Genomic DNA, 19,248 nt, shown 5'->3' on the forward strand with positions numbered 1-19,248 from the left:
TCGCCGTTGGCCTTCTCGCTTCCACATGCGAGCGTGCTAGAGCACAGGGCCTTGACTCCAGAGTATTCCCTTGCTGTCTAATCTCTTCCTTCCTCGCCCCCGAAAACGGACTCAAAGAGGCAGGATGGCTGGGGAGCCAGAGCTGAGGCCTAGGGCTTTCTCCCTTCCTCTGGGAGAGTCTGAGGAAGGGGCGTGCTGAGTGCAGGTGGGACACGGTGAGAAGTGACCATTCCAGAGTCCGCCAGTCGGCGGTGGAGTATGACACCCCTCACCGGAGCACCCTGCGCCCCAGGCCAACTTCCTTTCCCGGCCCCCGCGCCAACATCTCTCTCAACATCGTCCGCCCCCCCCAACTCCCTCATTCCTGAGAAGTTTTCTCTCTTTACAGTCAACAAACCTGTCAAACGTCTCTCTTCCAGCCCGTCCCCCATTCCTCAGCTCTTCTTCCTCCCCCCTTTACCCTTCTCCACTCCTCTTCCCCGCCCTTCCTTGTCCTCGACTCCGGGAGGCCGGGGGCGGCGGGGGTTCGCAGTCCCGGAGAGGCGAGGTGAGGGGGCGAGGCAAGGGGTAAGAGGGTGAGGCGAGGCAAAGGGTGAGGCGGGCGGGTCCGGCAGCCACGAGCGCGCTCGGGCCCCGCCCCGGCACCCTGCTCCCGCCCTCAGCTGCGCTCCCTACCCGCCGCCCCGGGGCGCACGGCTTGCTCCCGAGAGTCCCGCCGCCTGACTGTCGCAACTGCCACCCCTCTGCCCCCCGCCCCCGCCCGGGCCTCGCTCCCCTCCCACCCCCGCCCCCGGCTCTGATTTCTTCTCCCGAGCGAGCTCCGCAGGAGACACAGGCGCTGGCTGCCCCGTCCGCTCTCCGCCTCCGCCGCGCCCTCCTCGCCCGCGATGGGCCCCCCCGCCGCCGGCGAAGCTATCGCCTCCCCCCCGCTGCCGCCGCCGTCGCGTTAGCCCTGAAGCCCGGACCCTCACGCGCACGGTTTAGCCCCGCGGCCGTACCCACTGCCCACTCTCGCAGGCAGTAGAACAGTCAAGATGCTGCCACCCGTGCCCTCCCGCTTCGGGCTCCTGCTGCTGCTGCTCCTGTGTCCGGCGCACGTCGACGGACTGTGGTGGTGAGTCCTGCGTCCCGCTGTTCTGCGCGGCTCTGGAAACTTTAGGTTTGGGATCCCGGGACCGGTGGGGAGTTCCGCAACGTGCTCCTGTTGCCTCTGGGCTCTACCTGCTGGCTGAGCCCAGCCTCCGGGCAGCAGTGCGGGGGCGCGAGGCAGAGGCGCGTGCAGCTCTGCTCCCGACCTCCGTTGAGACACTTCTAAACTCCTACTTAGATGTTCCTAATCCTTGGCACATTCTGTTGTTTCCTCTTCCCGCCCCTCCCCCATGCCCTTGCCCCTTCCCTGCAAATTATGTACTCAGTCCAGGTCACCAGGAATTGGAGTGTAGGTAGGAAAGCGCTACCAGGGAGACAGATATCAGGAAAAGAGTGTGTGAGGAGGCCCTGGATTTAGGGTAGGAAGCTAGATTTGAAGAAAAGAGAGGAACAAGTTCAGAAGCCACAGACAGCTGCCCCTTCACTGCCCCACTTTGCTCAGAAACCCACCAGCTTCTCTTGGGCTTCTTTCAGAGATGGCTATGCAGGCAAGAAAGGGAATGTAAAAGGGAAACTGAGTCAGGACCCTGGCTTCTCCATCTCCTCCTCCTGGGGCAAGGAAGAAGAGGAAAGGCAGGAAAGTGACCAGGGTGCCCAGCCCTCTCCAAGCGTGGGGATCATGAATGAAAAAAATGTGCAGCGGGTGAGATATGGAACTGGGGAGCCTTCTGGTGAAAGAGAGAGGCCTGGCCAGCCAAGGGATGGGAGCGTCTTCCCTGACCTGGCCCCTGGACCTGGCCTTAGGTACAGCAGATACCTAGGCAGTGAAAGACTGAGGGAATTCTGAGTCTTGGGGGTTGGGACAGAGGGTAGGTGGGTGCCCAGCTGGGATAGCTCGGAGATCCAGATCCCGAAAGCTTTTTTCCTCCTTAGTCTCCAGAGCCTCAAACACTCACTCGAAATAGCGCAGTGTTTAGAGAGGAGGGATTTGGACAATAGCGCCGACTGATCAGCCAATCCTAAAAAGACAGGAGCTTGGCTATTTGCATCTCGCTACGTGATTGGTTGGAATTTTACCCTCCGCTCCTCCCCCACTCCAGGGATTTGGAAGAGGCAAATGCCTCTCTCTCTTTTAGGGAGATAGAAAGTAGGATGCCCTCACCAAGAGCCGCGGGCAGCGATCTTTCCTCCTTCCTGATGCGGGAGATGTGTCTCACAGGGTGTCACTGAGGGGCCAAATCGAGGACGACCTAAGTCCCATCTAGGGAATATATATCCTTTATCCTAGGTTAGTATATTGCAGTAGCAGCTTTGAAATAGACCTCAGATCTAACCATTAAATCTGTAACCTTACATCATTAAAGATATATGATATTATTAAAATAAATAAATAAATCTGTGACCTTGGGCAAGTCACTTATCCTCCTTCCCCACTTCTTAGTCTCAATTGTAGAGTAGGGATGATAGCCTCTCTAACTGGTAAGCTTCCTGGGAAGGCTAGGAGGTACTCAGTCAATGTAGTGCCCTCTTCATAACCCAGCTTCCCTTGATTAGGGTCCCCAGGAGTGAAAAGGGTGATTCGTTTCAGTTTAAAATGCAGGGTCCCAAGCAAAACTTTGTAAAGAGATCTCTTTCTCATCACCCTCATACACACGTTTCCTAACTATGCCCTTTTTCAAGGTGTGGGGACAGGGTCCCTTCCTAATGGCCATTGTATTCCTTTCCCTCCCTCCTCATATGTCCTAATTGTTCTTATTCTTACAGTTAAAATACCACTTCCTCCGTGAAGCAGTCCCTTTGTCCTCCTTTCTTTGCCTTTTCTGTGCTCCCACTGTACCTCACATATTGGGCAACTGTGCTAGTGACTGCATTTTACTAATAATCATCTCCTTTTGAGTCTCTCTCTGACTTGCTCCTGGAGGGCAGAGGTTTCATCTTTAGGACCCTCAAGGCCCAGGACAGTATAGGTGCTGGAGATAGTTTTGTGGAGTGTTCTTGAACTACCAGTTGATTATCCTTTCTGGGGGGTTTTATCTGTGGGGGTTCAGGAAAGACCACTGGGTGGGAGCCAAGCCAAGGGAGAGGGGTCTGGTCGCTTGGAGACTGACCCTGAAGCTGAGAAGTAGGGAATAGGGGAGGAGGGGAAGAGGGCAGGTGTGGGAGAACACAGAGGCCTTCATGGCCACAGCTGCAGGGGGAGTGGGGTGAAGAGTGAGAGGCTTAGGTGATAAGGTGTGTGTTTCTCACAGGCGCCTCTCCTGCCTGCCTTGGCTTCCTCACACTTCTCAGTCTAACACAGTGGTTCTCAACCTTTCCAATGCTGCGACTCTAATACAGTTCCTCATTTTGTGGTGACTCTCAACCATAAAATTATTTTTGTTGCTACTTCATAACTGTAATTTTGCTACTGTTATGAATCGTAAATATCTGATAAGCAGGATGTATTTAGGCGACCCCTGTGAAAGGCTCGTTCAATCCCCAAAGGGGTTGTGACCCACAGGTTGAGAACTGCTGGTCTAGCGTTTCATCTCTTTGGTCTGAGCTCAGACTCCCCTCCCCAGGATCTTCCACTCTGCTTACACTCCTGTCCCTGCCTCATCCCACCATTGTCCTCTAAGGTCAGGTTTGGGCTGTTAGGCTGGACCAAGCATTCCTTTGGCCTGAGCCTCCTGTCACTCTCCCCATACCCTCCCTCCACTGTCATTTCAGCTAGGTGCTTTCCACCAGGGGCTTCCAGGCTGTTCCTTGATGTCTAGCACCTGCTTGCTGGCCCACTTCTCCATGCTTCTTAAAGAGTCCTGGCCAGATCAGAACTCCAACAGCAGCCAGAAAAATAGCTGGACCCCAGGTTACCCAGGCCTAGCACCTTCAGGCCTTCCAGCCTATGCTGTGACCCTCACAGACCCTGTTTTGGGAGTGAGGCAGAGAGGGAGAAACCATGGCTTCCTGGTCACCAGCTCCCCCAACACACACTCTGTGCCCTACTCTCCTATTGCCTGTTGTCTTCAGGAAGATCTTTACAACAACTGACCCATCTTTATTTATACCTTCAATCAGTGGCTATAGAAAATAGCTCACTTTCTATCTTTCCTTTTTCTGATATATATATATATATATGTATTTTTTTTTTGAGACAGAGTTTTACTTTCTTGTCCCCAGTAGAGTTCTGTGGTGTCATAGCTCACAGCAACCTCAAACTCTTAGGCTCAAGTGATCTTTTTGCCTCAGCCTCCCAAGTAGCTGGGACTATAGGTGCCTGCCACAACACCTGGCTATTTTTTAGAGATGGAGTCTCGCTCTGGCTCAGGCTGGTTTCGAACTCGTGAGCTCAGGCAATCCACCCACCTCAGTCTCCCAAGTGCTGGAATTATAGGCGTGAGCCACCGTGCCCGGCTGTTTTATATATATATATATATATATTTTTTTTTTTTTTTTTGTAGAGACAGAGTCTCACTGTACCGCCCTCGGGTAGAGTGCCGTGGCGTCACACGGCTCACAGCAACCTCCAACTCCTGGGCTTAAGCGATTCTCTTGTTCAGCCTCCGGAGTAGCTGGGACCACAGGCGCCCGCCACAACGCCCGGCTATTTTTTGGTTGCAGTTTGGCTGGGGCTGGGTTTGAACCTGCCACCCTCGGCATATGGGGCCGGCACCCTACTCACTGATCCACAGGCGCCGCCCTGTTTTATATTTTTTATGAAAGAAATTAGCCCTCTCCTTGTTCCACTAGGGAAAACATCTTGGATCTCACTCCCTTCCCCCATCCCTTCCTGCCTTTCACTCTCCTCCCCCATCACTTATGGAAAGGAAACAGGAGCAAGAGGCTGAGGGTAGCCTCATCTCTGGCCCCAAGGGACGCAGGAAGAAAGGTCCCAGGCATCTTTATGACACCCAGGTTTTCCAGCTGCCACTCCCACCCCCAGCTGGGCTTGGCCATCCTTTCCCATCCTGTCTTTATATAGCACCCTTGACTCTTCACGGGCTGTCCTGTTAGTGGCCCCTGCCAAGCTCCATGGTGGGGTGGGGTGGGGTGGCCATCCATTCCCCCCTCCAGGCTTCCGCCTTGGCAGCTTCCCCTGGAGGGAGACAATGGGGCTGTGAGCAGAAAAGGGCAGGGGCAATAGGAGGCTGGCCTGATCCAGGCCAGAGCATGCCCTGAGCCCACCAGAGTCCTGGCACTGTGACATTTCCTGGGGGGTGCAGCCCCCTCCTGCTTCATTCTCATCGGAAGCCAGGAGTTGGTCTGGGGAGGTCAGTGGGAGGCTTGATCACCAGGCCCAGAGAGGGAGATTCCAGAATGTGCACTTTGATGGAGAAACGCAGCTGTGGAGGGGATGAGGCGAAGGCAGGGCAGGCAGCCAGGCCATGGGCAGACTGGCAACAGGGACCGCCAGCCAGAGCAGGAGGCACTCAGGGACCGCAGGCGCCTGTCCTCTGTGGACAGACCCTCTGGCCTGTGCCCTCCTTCCTGGTTGGGCAGGGTGCCACCTGGGGCTTCCCCAGAACTGCCGCAGGAGGAGCTGAAGGAAAGGTCTCTGGGAAGCCTTTCCCCTTCTCCATCTTGGCCTGTTGGGCTAGTTCCTTCAGCTCTGAGCCCTCTATTAATTCAGAAGTTAGATCCAGAAAGGACTTAGAAATTGCCTGATCTATTCTCACCTATTTGGTGAGGGCAGCAAGCCCAGGGATAGGAGGTGATTTGTTCAAGGCCACTCAGAATGTTGGTAGCTGAGGACTGACTGAGGCTGACACTGCACTTATCCCTGTGTACAGTGGGGGATCAGAAAAGGGGTATGGGGCCTTCCACGTGCTTCTTCTGCTTGCTGTCCCTTCCCGCCCTCAGAGGGTGCCTGCACCCCAATCTGGGAAAGCAGAAGGCTAATAACAGTTTCCTCCAGGCATCTGGCAGAAGCCCATCTGCCCATTCCTTTGCTCCCACAGCCCTGACCAGTAGAAGCCCAGTGCACAGCAACGTCTGTCTGGGAGGGGAAGCCCCTGCCTCTGCTAGGAGTGATGAGGGAGAAGTGTGAGGAAGGACAGAGGGAACCAAGTTGGGCTGGAGGTAGGGCAGGGTAGTTTAGGGGCACTGGCGGGCAGTGGGGAGGCAGGGGTTAATGGGCTGGGGCATCACTGGCTTTGATGTGGTGGTTGGGTAGGGGGTAGGGTCTGGGGGAGGGGAGCCATAATTACTGAGTTAGACAGAGCAGGACAGGACAGGCTGGCGGGCACAGGCCCGGGCCTAGCCGCCTCAGCAGCAGTCAGGCAACATTTTTCTCCCCTTCTCCACCACCCACCTCCCCCACCCTATGCAGCCCCCACCCACAGCCCCAGGGCTCAGGCCTCCCTCTTCTGGCTTTTGGGAGGTGGGGTCAGTCTAGGGACCTTGGGAGTAGGGGTGGAGAAATAGAAGGAGGCCAGTTATAAGACTCTCAGAGAAGGCTGAGTATCCAAAGGGCTTGTGACCTCTTCTGTCTCAATAATCCCCACCAAGAGTGCCTCCTGGGAAAAGGGGGGTCCTCTGGGTGCATCTGGTCCATGAGCAGGGCTAGATGGAGTAGGAGGAGGAGGGGACACAGAGCTCCATGCTGAGAAGTAAGGGCAGAAAATTGGAGCAAAGGGTATTATCAGCAATCCACAAATGCTGTCTGTACCTGTTTGTCCTGCACTGTGCAGACCCAAAATGTGCATAATGGTATTAGTGGGAAGATGAAAAACAGTTGTTCAAGCCAGGTCCTTCTTGTATGTAACCTGGGAAGTAAGAAGGTATTATTTCCATTTTACAGTGGAGCAAGCTGAGGCTCAGAAAGTTAAGTCTCATCATCCATCCAACAAATGCTAAATGCCAATTTCACATGCTAGGGACTCATTCAGCATCACAGAAAAAGTAAAGGACAGATCCAAACCCAAGGCTGATGGGCCTCAAAAGCCCTGAGTGTACTCTGCCATTGACATCATGCCCACTTGTGAGATTTTTGTCTTTAATGAGCTTTATACCTAATTGGAGAGAGAAAACAAGCAAACAAGAACAGTTAATTATGCTGTTGGCAGGATAACAAGCATGGGCAAAATGAGTGACAGCTGGAGTGATGGGGCTATTGGTGCAGTCTGGGGCCTAGAGGTTCCTCAGGGCAAGTGGGATCAGAGGTGAACTTGGGGAGATGCTGGCTAAAATTTGATGACTTAAGGGGTACAAAAGGGATGGCTCTGAGTCTAGAAATTTTGTGGTGTGATCTGGGATAGATTCAGAGTTAGGCAACCTTGTTAGGAGTAAGAAGATATGTGGGGGGATGGTGTGACAGGCCACCTGTTGTTTCCCTCCAGACTTCTTGGGTATTTTAAATATCCACCTGATTTTTCTTGCAATGGGGATCCTTTCATTAAGTGGAGCATTCTGTCACCTCTCCTTTCATATTGCTCCCTGGCATAACGAGGGTGAGGTGGTGGGGCTAGACTTGACGGTCTCTGGCATTCTCTTTGGCCCTCTGAATTGAGATAGAAAGGTAGGTTAGGGCAGCACCCTGGGGCCTCCAGGGCTTAGGTTTACATGTTGCCAGTAGGAACTGTCTGGCCCCAATGCCATTGATCTTACCGACTATGGTGCTTGGGACGGAGATCTTGGTGCAGGCCAATCAATTAGGATGACCAGTACTATGCTGTCCTTTCTTCTCCACATGCTGATTTCTTTTAGGTCTGGCCTCAGTTTTTCTATGCCTGGGAATGGCTGCTTGATCAGATCCTATTTACCATACATTTCCTACCACTACTGTGCTCCATCTTCTCTGGGCTGATCCCAGGCCAGTGCAGACCCAGAAGTGCAAAAAGCAGACTTCACTCTCTAAGGAAGCAGAAAGAAATGAAGGAGGGGAGGTAAACAGAGAGGGCAGGTGGGGGATTTATTACTTGATGTGGAGTTGAATGTTAAAGTTAAAGGGTGTACATAAGCCTCTCTTGCTAACTTTTCATTTTTCTGAAATCCGAAAGGGAGCTGACTTGCCCAGAGTGGCTCAGGTCACACAGAGCTGATGGAAAAGAGCGTTCAGAAGCAAGACTTGGTGTTTTGCCCAATGCCCCCTGCCATGCCTCTTCTGGAGCTTCATTTCCTATGTACTTAGGATGGGAGAGAGGACAGGAGGGCAGGGAATGAGCTGGTCCCTTGGGATTCTAGCTGCTACTACTGCCCATCCTCCTCCTAATCAGCTCGTAAACAAGTCTAGTTCCCAGGCAGCCAGCCAGCCTAGGGAGCCAGACCCAGACCAGGAACTGGCTCTGGGGCAGCCCCTCATCCCCAACGCCACCTCCTGACAGGCCTTGCCCTTCCTATTCCTCATGATTCCTCCCCTGTCTCTAGCCCCTGGGAAGAAGACAAGGTCAAGAGGTTTTTGCCTTTTCTCCCTTGCTTGTCCCCAGTCCCTCCTGCTTTCCTAGAGGAGGAGGGAGAAGAGAAGGATGGGGCAGAGTAACCTTGGGAAGATAAGGCCAGTCAACCTTGGGAAAGCAGGGAGTTAGCAGAGGGCAGGGTTGAGGAGGAGACTGGGGAGCTTAGCTGCAGGGGTGGTAGGAAGATGAATTTGCAGAGTACTGGACTCCCAAGTGGTGTCCTAGATATACAAGTCTAGGAGAGGAGACAGACAACTTCAGAGAGGACTTATTCCTTGCCTTCAAATCCCTTTTCCAAAGGGAAAAGAAAATGTCTGAGGAAACAAATTAGAAGTCATGAAATAACATGTAGACAAGGGTTTGGGCTCAAATAAGAACCTTCTCCCCAGATGACTCATTAATTTATTCAAAAACATGTATTAAATGGTGTTCATTGTAGTATAATATACTATATATATTATTCGTATATAACACATAATTCACAATATGAACATTTTCATAATATGAATTAGGTACCTAAAATCAGCCAGGGAATTCAAAGGAAAATAAGACAGACTTAACTCTCAAGAAGCTCATAGTCTTGTCTACTGACTCTGTACAATCACGCTGGCAGCTGCCTCAAATACTTTCTATAATGAATTGGGATATATAGATAGATAAATCCAGAAAGACTGATCAACTATCAAAGTCCCTGGGCCTTTGGGAACCTACTCCAGCGCATTCTCCACTGCTCCTTCCATTGTTATTTCTCTAGATTGGGGAGAGACAGGAACTGGTGCTAAGCAGGTCCTGAGATGGAAAGAAGGTCTGTGCTGTAAGTCTCTCCACTGAGGAGAGATGTCTAGTTTCTGAACTACTTGGGTAGGGATGATGACAGCAACCTGATCATGTGTGTATGTGGGGAGTAGTAGTAAACCTTGAAGGACTGAGCTTATACATCTTTCTGCAACTACCTCTAAGCATCTCACTCCTCAGTATTGAGAGTTCTCCTTTAAGACCTAAATTCCTCTTGCTGCTGTTTAAGACCATTACATTTCATTGTTGTGGGGCCAGAACATGCCTGGGCAGCCTGTACTTGTGGAGCAAATGGGGACAGTGGAACGGATATGCACTAAAACAAAACTGAAAAGTAGGCCACCTTGACCTTTGGCACCATTTACTATCACCATTCTTCTCTGCATTCGCTATCTCCTGTTGCCGCCTCTCCCTGTCCTGCGTCCTTTTTCCGCCTTTTGCAGGAGGGTTTTTGGGTGGTCTTAAATTACTGCTGGTTCCCAAGTACTCTGCCCACTTATTCCTCCAAGACAGGGATCCCAGCTAAATGTTGGGATAGAAGCAATCAGCTTAAAGCCATTCTTCCTAGGTATGAATCTCTAGCTGACTTAACCTTCTGGGGTCTGGCCCCTCTCTCCTTAGGCCAGGAGAAGGAGGGATTTCTGACAGTTTGTGGAACTTCTCATGAAGTCATCACCTACCAAGGCAAACATCATCCCCCTTCCCCAATCACTTATGTCACCCCAGTGCACTGGGCTGTCTCCTTGCCATCCTGCTCTGGGAAGGCCAATGACCCTGAAACAGGAGAAGGGTCACTGTCACCTGTTTCCCCAAAACCCTTCAGAGACTTGGTCCATAACTCCTTCCTCCTGCTTTCTAGTTAAGAGAAACAGAGGTTATCAGTGTGGGAGGGCCCCCACCCTAGAGATCAAAGCCCAGCCCATTTTACAGGAGAAACTTGGACTAGAGGAAGGTGTACAGACTTTCTTTAGCAGTTCCATTCTCTAGCCATGTTAATTTCATGACATTCTATCTCCCTGGAATTGCCTCCATCTTTTATTAAGTCTGTTAAGCTGACACTTATCCAGCATGTGGTCCACTAGGACCTGATGCTTCCCTGACACTGTCTACTTTTCTTTGGTGTCTCTGTGACACATACTTTCTTTCCTTCACAGCCTTCTTGTTTTTCTTCTGCTAATTTTTTCCTTGTCTCCCTTTTGGGCCAGGCCTGTTGAATTTTAACCTTGGCCTACCTGGCCAGTTGCCTTCACCTTGAGTCAAATTCCTATAAGAATTTATTAAAGAAGAAGTGCACAGGGCGGCGCCTGTGGCTCAGTCGGTAAGGTGCCGGCCCCTTATACCAAGGGTGGCGGGTTCAAACCCGGCCCCGGCCAAACTGCAACCAAAAAATAGCTGGGTGTTGTGGCGGGTGCCTGTAGTCCCAGCTGCTTGGGAGGCTGAGGCAAGAGAATCGCTTAAGCCCAGGAGTTGGAGGCTGCTGTGAGCTGTGTGAGGCCACGGCACTCTACCGAGGGCCATAAAGTGAAACTCTGTCTCTACAAAAAAAAAAAAAAAAAAAAAAAAAAGAAGAAGTGCACAGAAGGATAAGACTGATTCCTTGGTCTATAGCAATTTTCAAGATTTAGTCTAGAATCTTGTTAAGAGGGGACACAGTCACAGAATGGTAAGAGAACCACACAGGCATTTCAAGCTTAGTAGGGGATAGGGTGGTGAGACATGACACAGCTTTTGCTGTGGGCTGAGTGAATTGGGCCTTCCTCCCCTCCATCCTAAATCCTTTATTTGGGGAGGGTCATATCCCTAACCTGATGTTCTCTGCTCCCCAGGGCTGTGGGCAGCCCCCTGGTCATGGACCCTACCAGCATCTGCAGGAAGGCACGGCGGCTGGCTGGGCGGCAGGCTGAGTTGTGCCAGGCTGAGCCAGAAGTGGTGGCAGAGCTGGCCCGGGGTGCACGGCTGGGGGTGCGAGAGTGCCAGTTCCAGTTCAGATTCCGCCGCTGGAACTGCTCCAGCCACAGCAAGGCTTTTGGCCGAATCCTGCAGCAGGGTCAGTGTGGGGAGGTGACAGGAGCGGGCCTGCTTTCTCTTCACTGGGGGACCGGAGGAGCTGGGAGCTGGTTTGGGGAGGCTGCCTGAACCCCACCTCTCCACTGGGGTCTGTGCACCCTGCTCCAGATTCTGTCTCCCAGGCCCTAACTGCGGTGCCACCCGGCTCCGTCACCGCATGTGTCGGCCACAGCCGTGGTCCTGCCGTTGACTGCCCTTCCCTGTATCCGCAGATATTCGGGAGACAGCTTTTGTGTTTGCGATTACCGCGGCGGGTGCTAGCCACGCGGTGACGCAGGCCTGTTCCATGGGCGAGCTGCTGCAGTGTGGCTGCCAGGCGCCCCGCGGGCGTACCCTGCCCCGGCCCTCTGGCCTGTATGGCACCCCAGGCCCGCCCGGCCCCCACAGCTCCCCGGAAGGCAGCGCTGCGTGGGAGTGGGGAGGCTGCGGCGACGACGTGGACTTCGGGGATGAGAAGTCCAGGCTTTTTATGGACGCGCAGCACAAGCGAGGACGCGGAGACATCCGCGCGTTGGTGCAACTGCATAACAACGAGGCGGGCCGGCTGGTGAGTATGGGCAGGAAAGTGTAAGAGGGTGTGTGGAAGTGTTGGTTGTTAGTGAGGGTGTGTGGGTGTAGGGGTGTGTTAATGTGTGTGGGAGTGAGCAGGGGCTGAGGGGCAGGGAACATTGGCTGGGAGCATGGATGGATATGCGGGAAGGTGAGGCACACAGCCTAGAAAATGGGCAAATTGGGCATCTGGGAAGGCTTGATGCTGGGTGGTACAGTGAGCAGAGTGGGGAGAGAATACTCAGAAAATAGTACTGAGGGCCTGTAGGGACCCAAGGGAGGTAGGCGCTAGATTCGAAACAGGACAAGTGAAGCAAAGCTTGGGGTGCTGAGGCAGGGGAAGGGGAGGCGTGAGGGATGAGAGGCAGGGGAAGGGGGAGGCAAGAATGTGGATGAAAAACAGGAGAGAAGTTGGGACAAAGGTCTGGGCCTGGAGGTATGGAAGCCAGGAGGGAGTAAGGGAGGTCTAGAAAGCACTAGAACAGCCCTGAAGGGCAATGGGGCTTGAAAGGGAGTGAAGGACAAGAAGCCAATTCTAGTGGAGGTGGGAGGGGGTCAGGCAAAGGCCAGCACAGCTGTAACTGATGCCCTTGCCAGCTGGCTGCCCCTCACCAGGTCTCACCTGCTCAGAGCTAAGGCAGCCTCTCTCCCCTTCTCTGCCATGAGGAGGGCTCCAGGAGCTCTTGCTTAGCGGCCAGGAGCAACTCAGGTTCCAGGAAGGGCTTAGGGGAGATGTCAGGGAGTGAGAGGAGGGCACATGCCTGTAGGTCAAGTTGGCCCTCAGGCTCTAAGCTTCCAGAGATGATTTTCCTGGGTCATCTAACTCATAAATCTCTAGTAGGGTTGTGAATCTTTGACCTCAGCTTGAGATAAACAGCAAATAAGGGGGAGGACTTCTGGATCCCTTCTCTGTAGTGCATTCTCAGTGGGGTCTCTTGCACACTATGCCTCAGTTCTAGGGTCCTCCAGTGGCACCACCACACACACCCTGTGTCCTCTAGGGTTTGGGGCGCGAGGCATGGGGGTGGGGGTGCTGAAGAGGAATGTCCAGACAGGCCCACATACCTGTTGGGGAAAGTTGGAGAGGGGTGGAGAAGACAGACGCCCAGCCCAGGCAGCTGGCTCTGAGTCTCTGCTCAGCCCTGCCTGAGGCCATGAGGGGGCCAGGCTGGCAGGAGGGCTAGGCTCACAGCTGCCACCTCTCCCCCTCCTCCAGAATCTTCCCCTTGCTGTCCACTCTGCTTTCTCCCCTGCTCCCTGGCTTTGGATCCTGGGATCTCTGTGCTACATACTGCCCTCCCACGCCCCACTTCTCTTACTCCTCCATCCTTATCATTCGTTCTTCCTCCTCCTTCCTTCTGAATTGTCACTTTCGTGATGCCTGCACCCCACCTTGCGGGGTTTTTTTGGTCTGTATTTTCCTCTCTTTTGTACACCCTATTCCCAATCTTATTTTCTGTCCCTCCTCTGACCGCATCCACGCGCCCCTCTGCTCCTCGCAGGCCGTGCGTAGCCATACGCGCACCGAGTGCAAGTGCCACGGACTGTCGGGCTCCTGTGCGCTGCGCACCTGCTGGCAGAAGCTGCCCCCGTTCCGCGAAGTGGGCGCGCGCCTGCTTGAGCGCTTTCACGGCGCCTCACGCGTCATGGGCACCAACGATGGCAAGGCCCTGCTACCTGCAGTTCGCACGCTCAAGCCACCGGGCCGAGCCGACCTCCTCTACGCTGCCGACTCACCGGACTTCTGCGCCCCCAACCGGCGCACCGGCTCGCCAGGCACGCGTGGCCGCGCCTGCAATAGCAGTGCCCCGGACCTCAGCGGCTGCGACCTGCTGTGCTGCGGCCGTGGGCACCGCCAGGAGAGCGTGCAGCTCGAGGAGAACTGTCTGTGTCGCTTCCACTGGTGCTGCGTAGTGCAGTGCCACCGCTGCCGCGTGCGCAAGGAACTCAGCCTCTGCCTCTGACCGGTCGCCTGGCCTCTAAACTAACTGCGGGACCTCAGGGCTCCAGCAGGGGGCGCTGCCCGGCCCGGCCTCTCCCTGACGAAGCCCATCTCCCAGGCCTCTGGAAACGGACGGGTGCTTGAGACCTATGGCTGCCTGCAAAGGCCAAGGGCGCCTGACAGCGCCTCAAAGGCGCTGGGGCGTTTCCGAGGGAGATTATACCGGCTGTCCTTGTCCTTGGCCCCCCCAGGTGGAAACCAAAGAAGTCAGTCTTTAAGCCTCTGGATATGAGGCTCCTCAGAACTGCCAGCTATGCGATGGGTGGGTGCATTTAGTGTCAATAAAAATATTTAAACCAGTAGGACTGGACCCACAGTTTGGGAGGAGGCTGTTCCCCTATGGGCTAGGCTCTAGAAGCAATGTGTAAAGAGAGGTGGCTTTGATGGAACTAGAATCTCAGGGTCATCAGCTTGGGTCCCTATCCTGTCCCTTTCCAACTGGGTTGGGTTCTCCTGGAAACCTTTCCTTGGCACTCTTTTTGGTCACTCTTATCAGACATCTACCAGGGCCTGGACCTGCAAGTGGGGAAGAACTAGCAACTCTTTTTTGTTAAAGGGATAGAGTGAAAGGGAGGGTCTAGGAAAAGGGGACAGAAGCCTCTGATGTGTTCAGTTCTGGAGCTAACCCTTGTCTTGATTTTTAGGGGATTATGTCTGTTTCTCTAACTCCTGGGGAATTGAAGGGTAGAATTTTGAGCCCATGCAAGCCCATAGGATTAAAGCACTTTATAAACTGTATAATGTGATGGAAATATGTTATTAACACCACCAGATTTTGTTACCATAAAAACTAGCTTCACTTCCATTAACATTGAAAAGACTGCCCAGAGCAGCATTCTAATCACACTTAATGGGAGAGGAAGCAAGTTTGTCCTTAGGTTTCTCTTGGCACCTAACCTCATATTTCCTTCCTCTGGTTCTTCTCAGGAAGCTGATGGTGAAGGTGAAGGGACATAGAAGCAATTCTGGGTTTTCCAGAGCTGAAACTTATGCTCCCATCTTCCTCCAGAGAGAAGGGGAAAGCATAGTCCAACTCCCGGGATTCAGAGCCCCCAGCTTTCCTCCAGCCTAAGTACTGCAATGGGGAGTGACTTCCCCATCATGGTCTGTAAGACAAAGCATGAGATTTGGATTCAGGCACCCTGGGTTTGAAGCTGGTGCTGCTGTCTAGAAGTTTATAACATAGGCCAACTTAGCCTCAGGTTTTTTTTTGCCTATACAATAGGAATAGCACCCTGTTTCAATTATCCATTGCTGCCTAACAACCCCAAAGTAATTATTTCTCAGGATTCTTTTGGCCATAGTTTGTTAGAACTAGGCTGAATGGCTCTGCTCCATGTCTGGAGTTACCCACCTGGCTACATTTTGCCAGAGACCTAATGCATGTTTCTAGAACCTCAGAGCTCTCCGGTAATCTCAGTTTTCTCTATGGGTCTAGATTGGGCTTCCTTATAGCATGGTGGCCTTAGGGCAATTGGACTTCTTACCTAAGACTGACTTTCAGAAGTCAGAGTGTACCAAGCTTGAAGGTAGAAGCTACAAACTAAACCTCTTCTTAGGGTCCTGTATTGGAAGTTATATAGCATTGCTATAATTTTTGGTTGAAATAGGTCACAGAGCCAGCCAAAATTCTTTTTTTTTTTTTGTAGAGACAGAGTCTCACTGTACCGCCCTCGGGTAGGGTGCAATGGCGTCACACGGGTCACAGCAACCTCTAACTCTTTGGGCTTATGCGATTCTCTTGTTCAGCCTCCTGAGCAGCTGGGACCACAGGCGCCCGCCACAATGCCCGGCTATTTTTTTTTTTGTTGCAGTTTGGCCAGGGCTGGGTTTGAACCCGCCACCCTCGGCATATGGGGCTGGTGCCCTACTCACTGAGCTACAGGCACCGCCCGCCAGCCAAAATTCAAAAGGAGGGGAAATAACTTACACCTCTTAATGGAAGGAGTGGCAAAGAATTTGCAGCCACTGTAATCCATCCCACCCTCTAATAAGATTGTTGGAAGGATTTCTTTTTTGAGATATGCAAGCACTTAACATAGCATTTGACACATAATAATTTGTGTCAAATTTATGTTTAACAGTTGGTAGTTACTATGAAAATGAGTAGGGAGAGATGGTGTTTTGCAGGTATTGGGCAGGCCCTGATTGTAAATGAAGATGTCCAAAATTTAGTTGAGGCCAAAGGGAATTGATCAATGGCTCTTATACCTGGAAGTCTAGGGGTAAAATCTGAATTTAGGTACAGCTGAAAGCACCTCAGTCTCCTTGCTTCATTCCCCTTACATCTATTGTTAGTGCTTATTTCTGCCTCTCTTTGAATACTGTCCTCATCTCTCCTCAGGAGCCTTTCTCCTCACCACAGCTCTATGTCTCCTTTCTTAGAGCTGGTGATTCAAAAAAGAAGAGTGACCTTCCCAGTTATCTCTAACACAAGGCCCAAGGAAGACCCTGATTACTTAGGCTTTATCATTTGCCCAACCCTGAACCAATAATGGTGTCCAGGGAGATGTATTACCATGACTGGGGTTGGTAGCCATCCTAAAACAATGGGGCACAGGGAGGAAAGTAGAGTTCTTCAAATGAAAGGAAGGGGAACTCATCTTAGATCAGCGGTTCTCAACCTGTGGGTCTCAACCCACAGGAACTGTATTAAAGGGCTGCGGCATTAGGAAGGTCGAGAACTTAGATGAACTTAACCATGGTGTCCGGTATATTCATCCTTCCCCAACAATGTCCCACAATGTCAGGCTTCAGTAGGAAGAATGGGGCATCTGGGTTTTCCTTCCTGTTTCTTGGCTCCCTCAGATCAAAGGCTTCAGCCTTGGGGAAGTCATGAAGAAAATGGATTCAGAATCTCTTGACCAAAGGAGATTATGCTAACAAGGGGGAGAGTGGAACTACACTGTGGGCTCCACAAAGAGAAATGAAGCTCAATGAGGGCAGGGTTTATAATCACAACTCTGCCTTCCCCAAAGCTATGTGCTTACCTTTAAAAAAAGAAAAAAGAAAAGAAAAGATCCTGCTTTTCTCAAAGAGACCACCAGGGGGCACGCAGAGCCCAGCTTCCTTACTAACAGGGAGTGACAACCTGCAGGACACCTGGGGAACTCAAGAGAGCGGTGGATAGGAGAGCGTAGGACTGGAAGGAAGCAAGACCTGTAGGTCGCTTGGATTAAGCTGCTAGTTTTGGTTCTAAATTGCCTGAGACATCTGGACTGGCCCTGATGTAGGACTGGGACACACTCTCTACCACTGTCAGGCCCTACAGTGATAAGATGGGGTGGGTGTAACCGGGCGCGGTGGCTCACGCCTGTAATCCTAGCACCCTGGGAGGCTGAGGCGGATGAATTGCTTGAGCTCAGTAGAGACCAGCCTGAGCACGAGCAAGACCCCGTCTCTAAAAAAAATAGCCAGGTGTTGTGGCAGGTGCCTGTAGTTTTAGCTACTTGGGAAGCTGAGGCAAGAGGATCATTTGAGCCCAAGAGTTTGAGGTTGCTATGAGTTATGATGCCATGGCTCGCAGCAACCTCCAACTCTTGGGCTCAAGTGATCCTCTTGCCTCAGCCTCCCTAGTAGCTGGACTACAGCACCCGCCTATTATTGTTGTTGTTTAGCAGCCCCACAGCATGTAGCTGGCACCCTAAATACTGAGCTATTGGTGCCCAGCCTTCGTCTTAATTTAAAAAAAAAAAAAAGAAGAAGATGGGGTGGGTGATGCTGGATATTTTCCTCCATGATGCCACAGAAGGAAATGGGGGCAGTTATGAACTGACATAACCCTAAGTAAGGTAGAAGGAATTCAGAGGAAGTAGTACGGTACAGTGAAAAATGCTTGACTCTGGTCAAGTCAATTAACCTGTCTGAGCTTCAATCTTCCTGTCATGAAATATGAGTACCTGATCTTCATACATTGTGACAGTGCACTTCAATTTTTAAACTGGTAGCCATATAGTCAATGTCCATCTTTTGTGATCAAGCCTGGCGGGAGTCTGGGAACTGCTTTCTATGCCGTGGTCCAGCAGGCATCAATGGGACCATCAGCCTTGTCCTCTTTGAGCTCAGAGGCAGCCTTGTGTTCTCATAGTGCTGCCTTGGAAAGGGGTGGAGGCACAGCTCAGAGCGCTCCCATCACTGGCCTCCCCCCTTGCTCACCCAGCTGCTTAGCCCCATGCAGTGTAAGCCATCAAGGTCCCTGCTGGCGGGGTTGTGGGGAACATGTGGAACAGGGGAAATGGGGGAAAAGAGCACAGAAGCACCCCAGATGTGTGTGACCACATCAGGAACAGGAGGGAGGCAAGCAGATGGGTGAGGAGGTTGGGTGGAAGGCTAGATCAGCCTGAGGCCAAGGACTCAGGAAACATTTCCCTTTCCCTACAATGACCAAACATATTAGGAGTTTGGGGGATGAAGCAGCAAGCTGTTCCCCCTTACCTTGCTGGGTGGGGAGGTGATCCCTAAGACCTGGATAACAGTGGAAGGGCCCCCCAGTGGGCTGGGGCTCTTTCTCTCTCTTCTTCACTAATACAGACTTCAGCTGAGCATCAGGACTGAGCCAGGGCTGGACTGGGCTAGGCTGGGGCTGTGAGGGTCCCACCTGTTCCCACCCTGGTGCCTCCCCAGCCCTCCTTCCTTGCAACCTCCTCCAGAGCTGCCACAGCTGGAACCATTCTCTAAGCTGCCTTTCATCCCCCATGCTCCCCCACCCCAGCCAGTGGCCCCTGTAATTGTGGTCTCTGGCTGTGGCTGCGGGGGTTGGGACTGGGCTAAGGGCCAGGGCAGGGGCAGGGCCAGGGCGGGTTCTGGAGACTGCTGATAGGGGCTTGGCCATAGTGTGGGTCATATGGGGCTGAGGCCCTAGCTGCAGACACTTTCTCTGGGCCTTATCCATATACATGCCCATGCTCTGTGCTTGCATATACCCTCCACTCCCTGGACTAAGAAGAAATGTCCCAGACTTAGGCACTCCTAGACCCTCATGACATCAGGCCAAAACTATGCTTGAGTGCAAGCCTTGGGTATCATTATTTGCCTCCTGGGTTTTCAAAGAATAGATCTTTTCTGTCTCCATTACACCTCTATGTTTTATGAAAAGTGGAGTGTGGGAGCAAAGAGACCCTCCCTTGTTAGACGGAGGTCAAAGGACAAAAATCAGCTGTTCAACTAAATTAGCCACATTACTCAAAGGTGGGCCCTACCAAAATCACTTGGGATACTGGTTAGAAATGCAGAATCCCAGGCCTTCTCCCTGGAAAGGATGATTCAGCTTTGTGGGGCCTGGAATCCCTATTTCCCACAATGGCTTCCCCTCAGGGAATACATATGATGCCTCAAGCGTGGGAACTGTCAGTGTGAGCACTGGACAGGGAGCAA

General features: G+C 52.4%; 1 protein-coding gene across 2 annotated transcripts; it reads left to right on the top strand.

Moving 5' to 3' along the window:
* Positions 1 to 855: 855 nt before the first annotated feature.
* WNT6 (Wnt family member 6) lies at positions 856 to 14,591 on the top strand. Of its 2 annotated transcripts, none has more exons than XM_053598022.1 (4): positions 856 to 1,114; positions 11,084 to 11,304; positions 11,537 to 11,871; positions 13,376 to 14,591. In XM_053598022.1, the coding sequence occupies exons 1-4, from the start codon at positions 1,035 to 1,037 to the stop codon at positions 13,835 to 13,837; spliced, it is 1,098 nt and encodes a 365-aa protein (XP_053453997.1). In that variant the 5' UTR covers positions 856 to 1,034; the 3' UTR covers positions 13,838 to 14,591. The 2 variants fall into 2 exon arrangements, with proteins under 2 accessions (XP_053453997.1, XP_053453998.1); XM_053598023.1 differs by lacking the exon at positions 856 to 1,114 and adding an exon at positions 10,845 to 10,920.
* The last annotated feature ends 4,657 nt before the right edge of the window (positions 14,592 to 19,248 follow it).

Source organism: Nycticebus coucang, chromosome 7, assembly GCF_027406575.1.
Source record: "Nycticebus coucang isolate mNycCou1 chromosome 7, mNycCou1.pri, whole genome shotgun sequence".
Lineage (NCBI taxonomy): Eukaryota > Metazoa > Chordata > Mammalia > Primates > Lorisidae > Nycticebus > Nycticebus coucang.

Excerpts from the sequence above, each read along its gene's own strand:
- WNT6 (XM_053598022.1), top strand. The coding sequence starts at position 1,035 with ATGCTGCCACCCGTGCCCTCCCGCTTCGGGCTCCTGCTGCTGCTGCTC. Across the intron at positions 11,305-11,536 it reads TGGCCGAATCCTGCAGCAGG|ATATTCGGGAGACAGCTTTT; the intron begins GTCAGTGTGGGG and ends CTGTATCCGCAG. Across the intron at positions 11,872-13,375 it reads ACAACGAGGCGGGCCGGCTG|GCCGTGCGTAGCCATACGCG; the intron begins GTGAGTATGGGC and ends TGCTCCTCGCAG.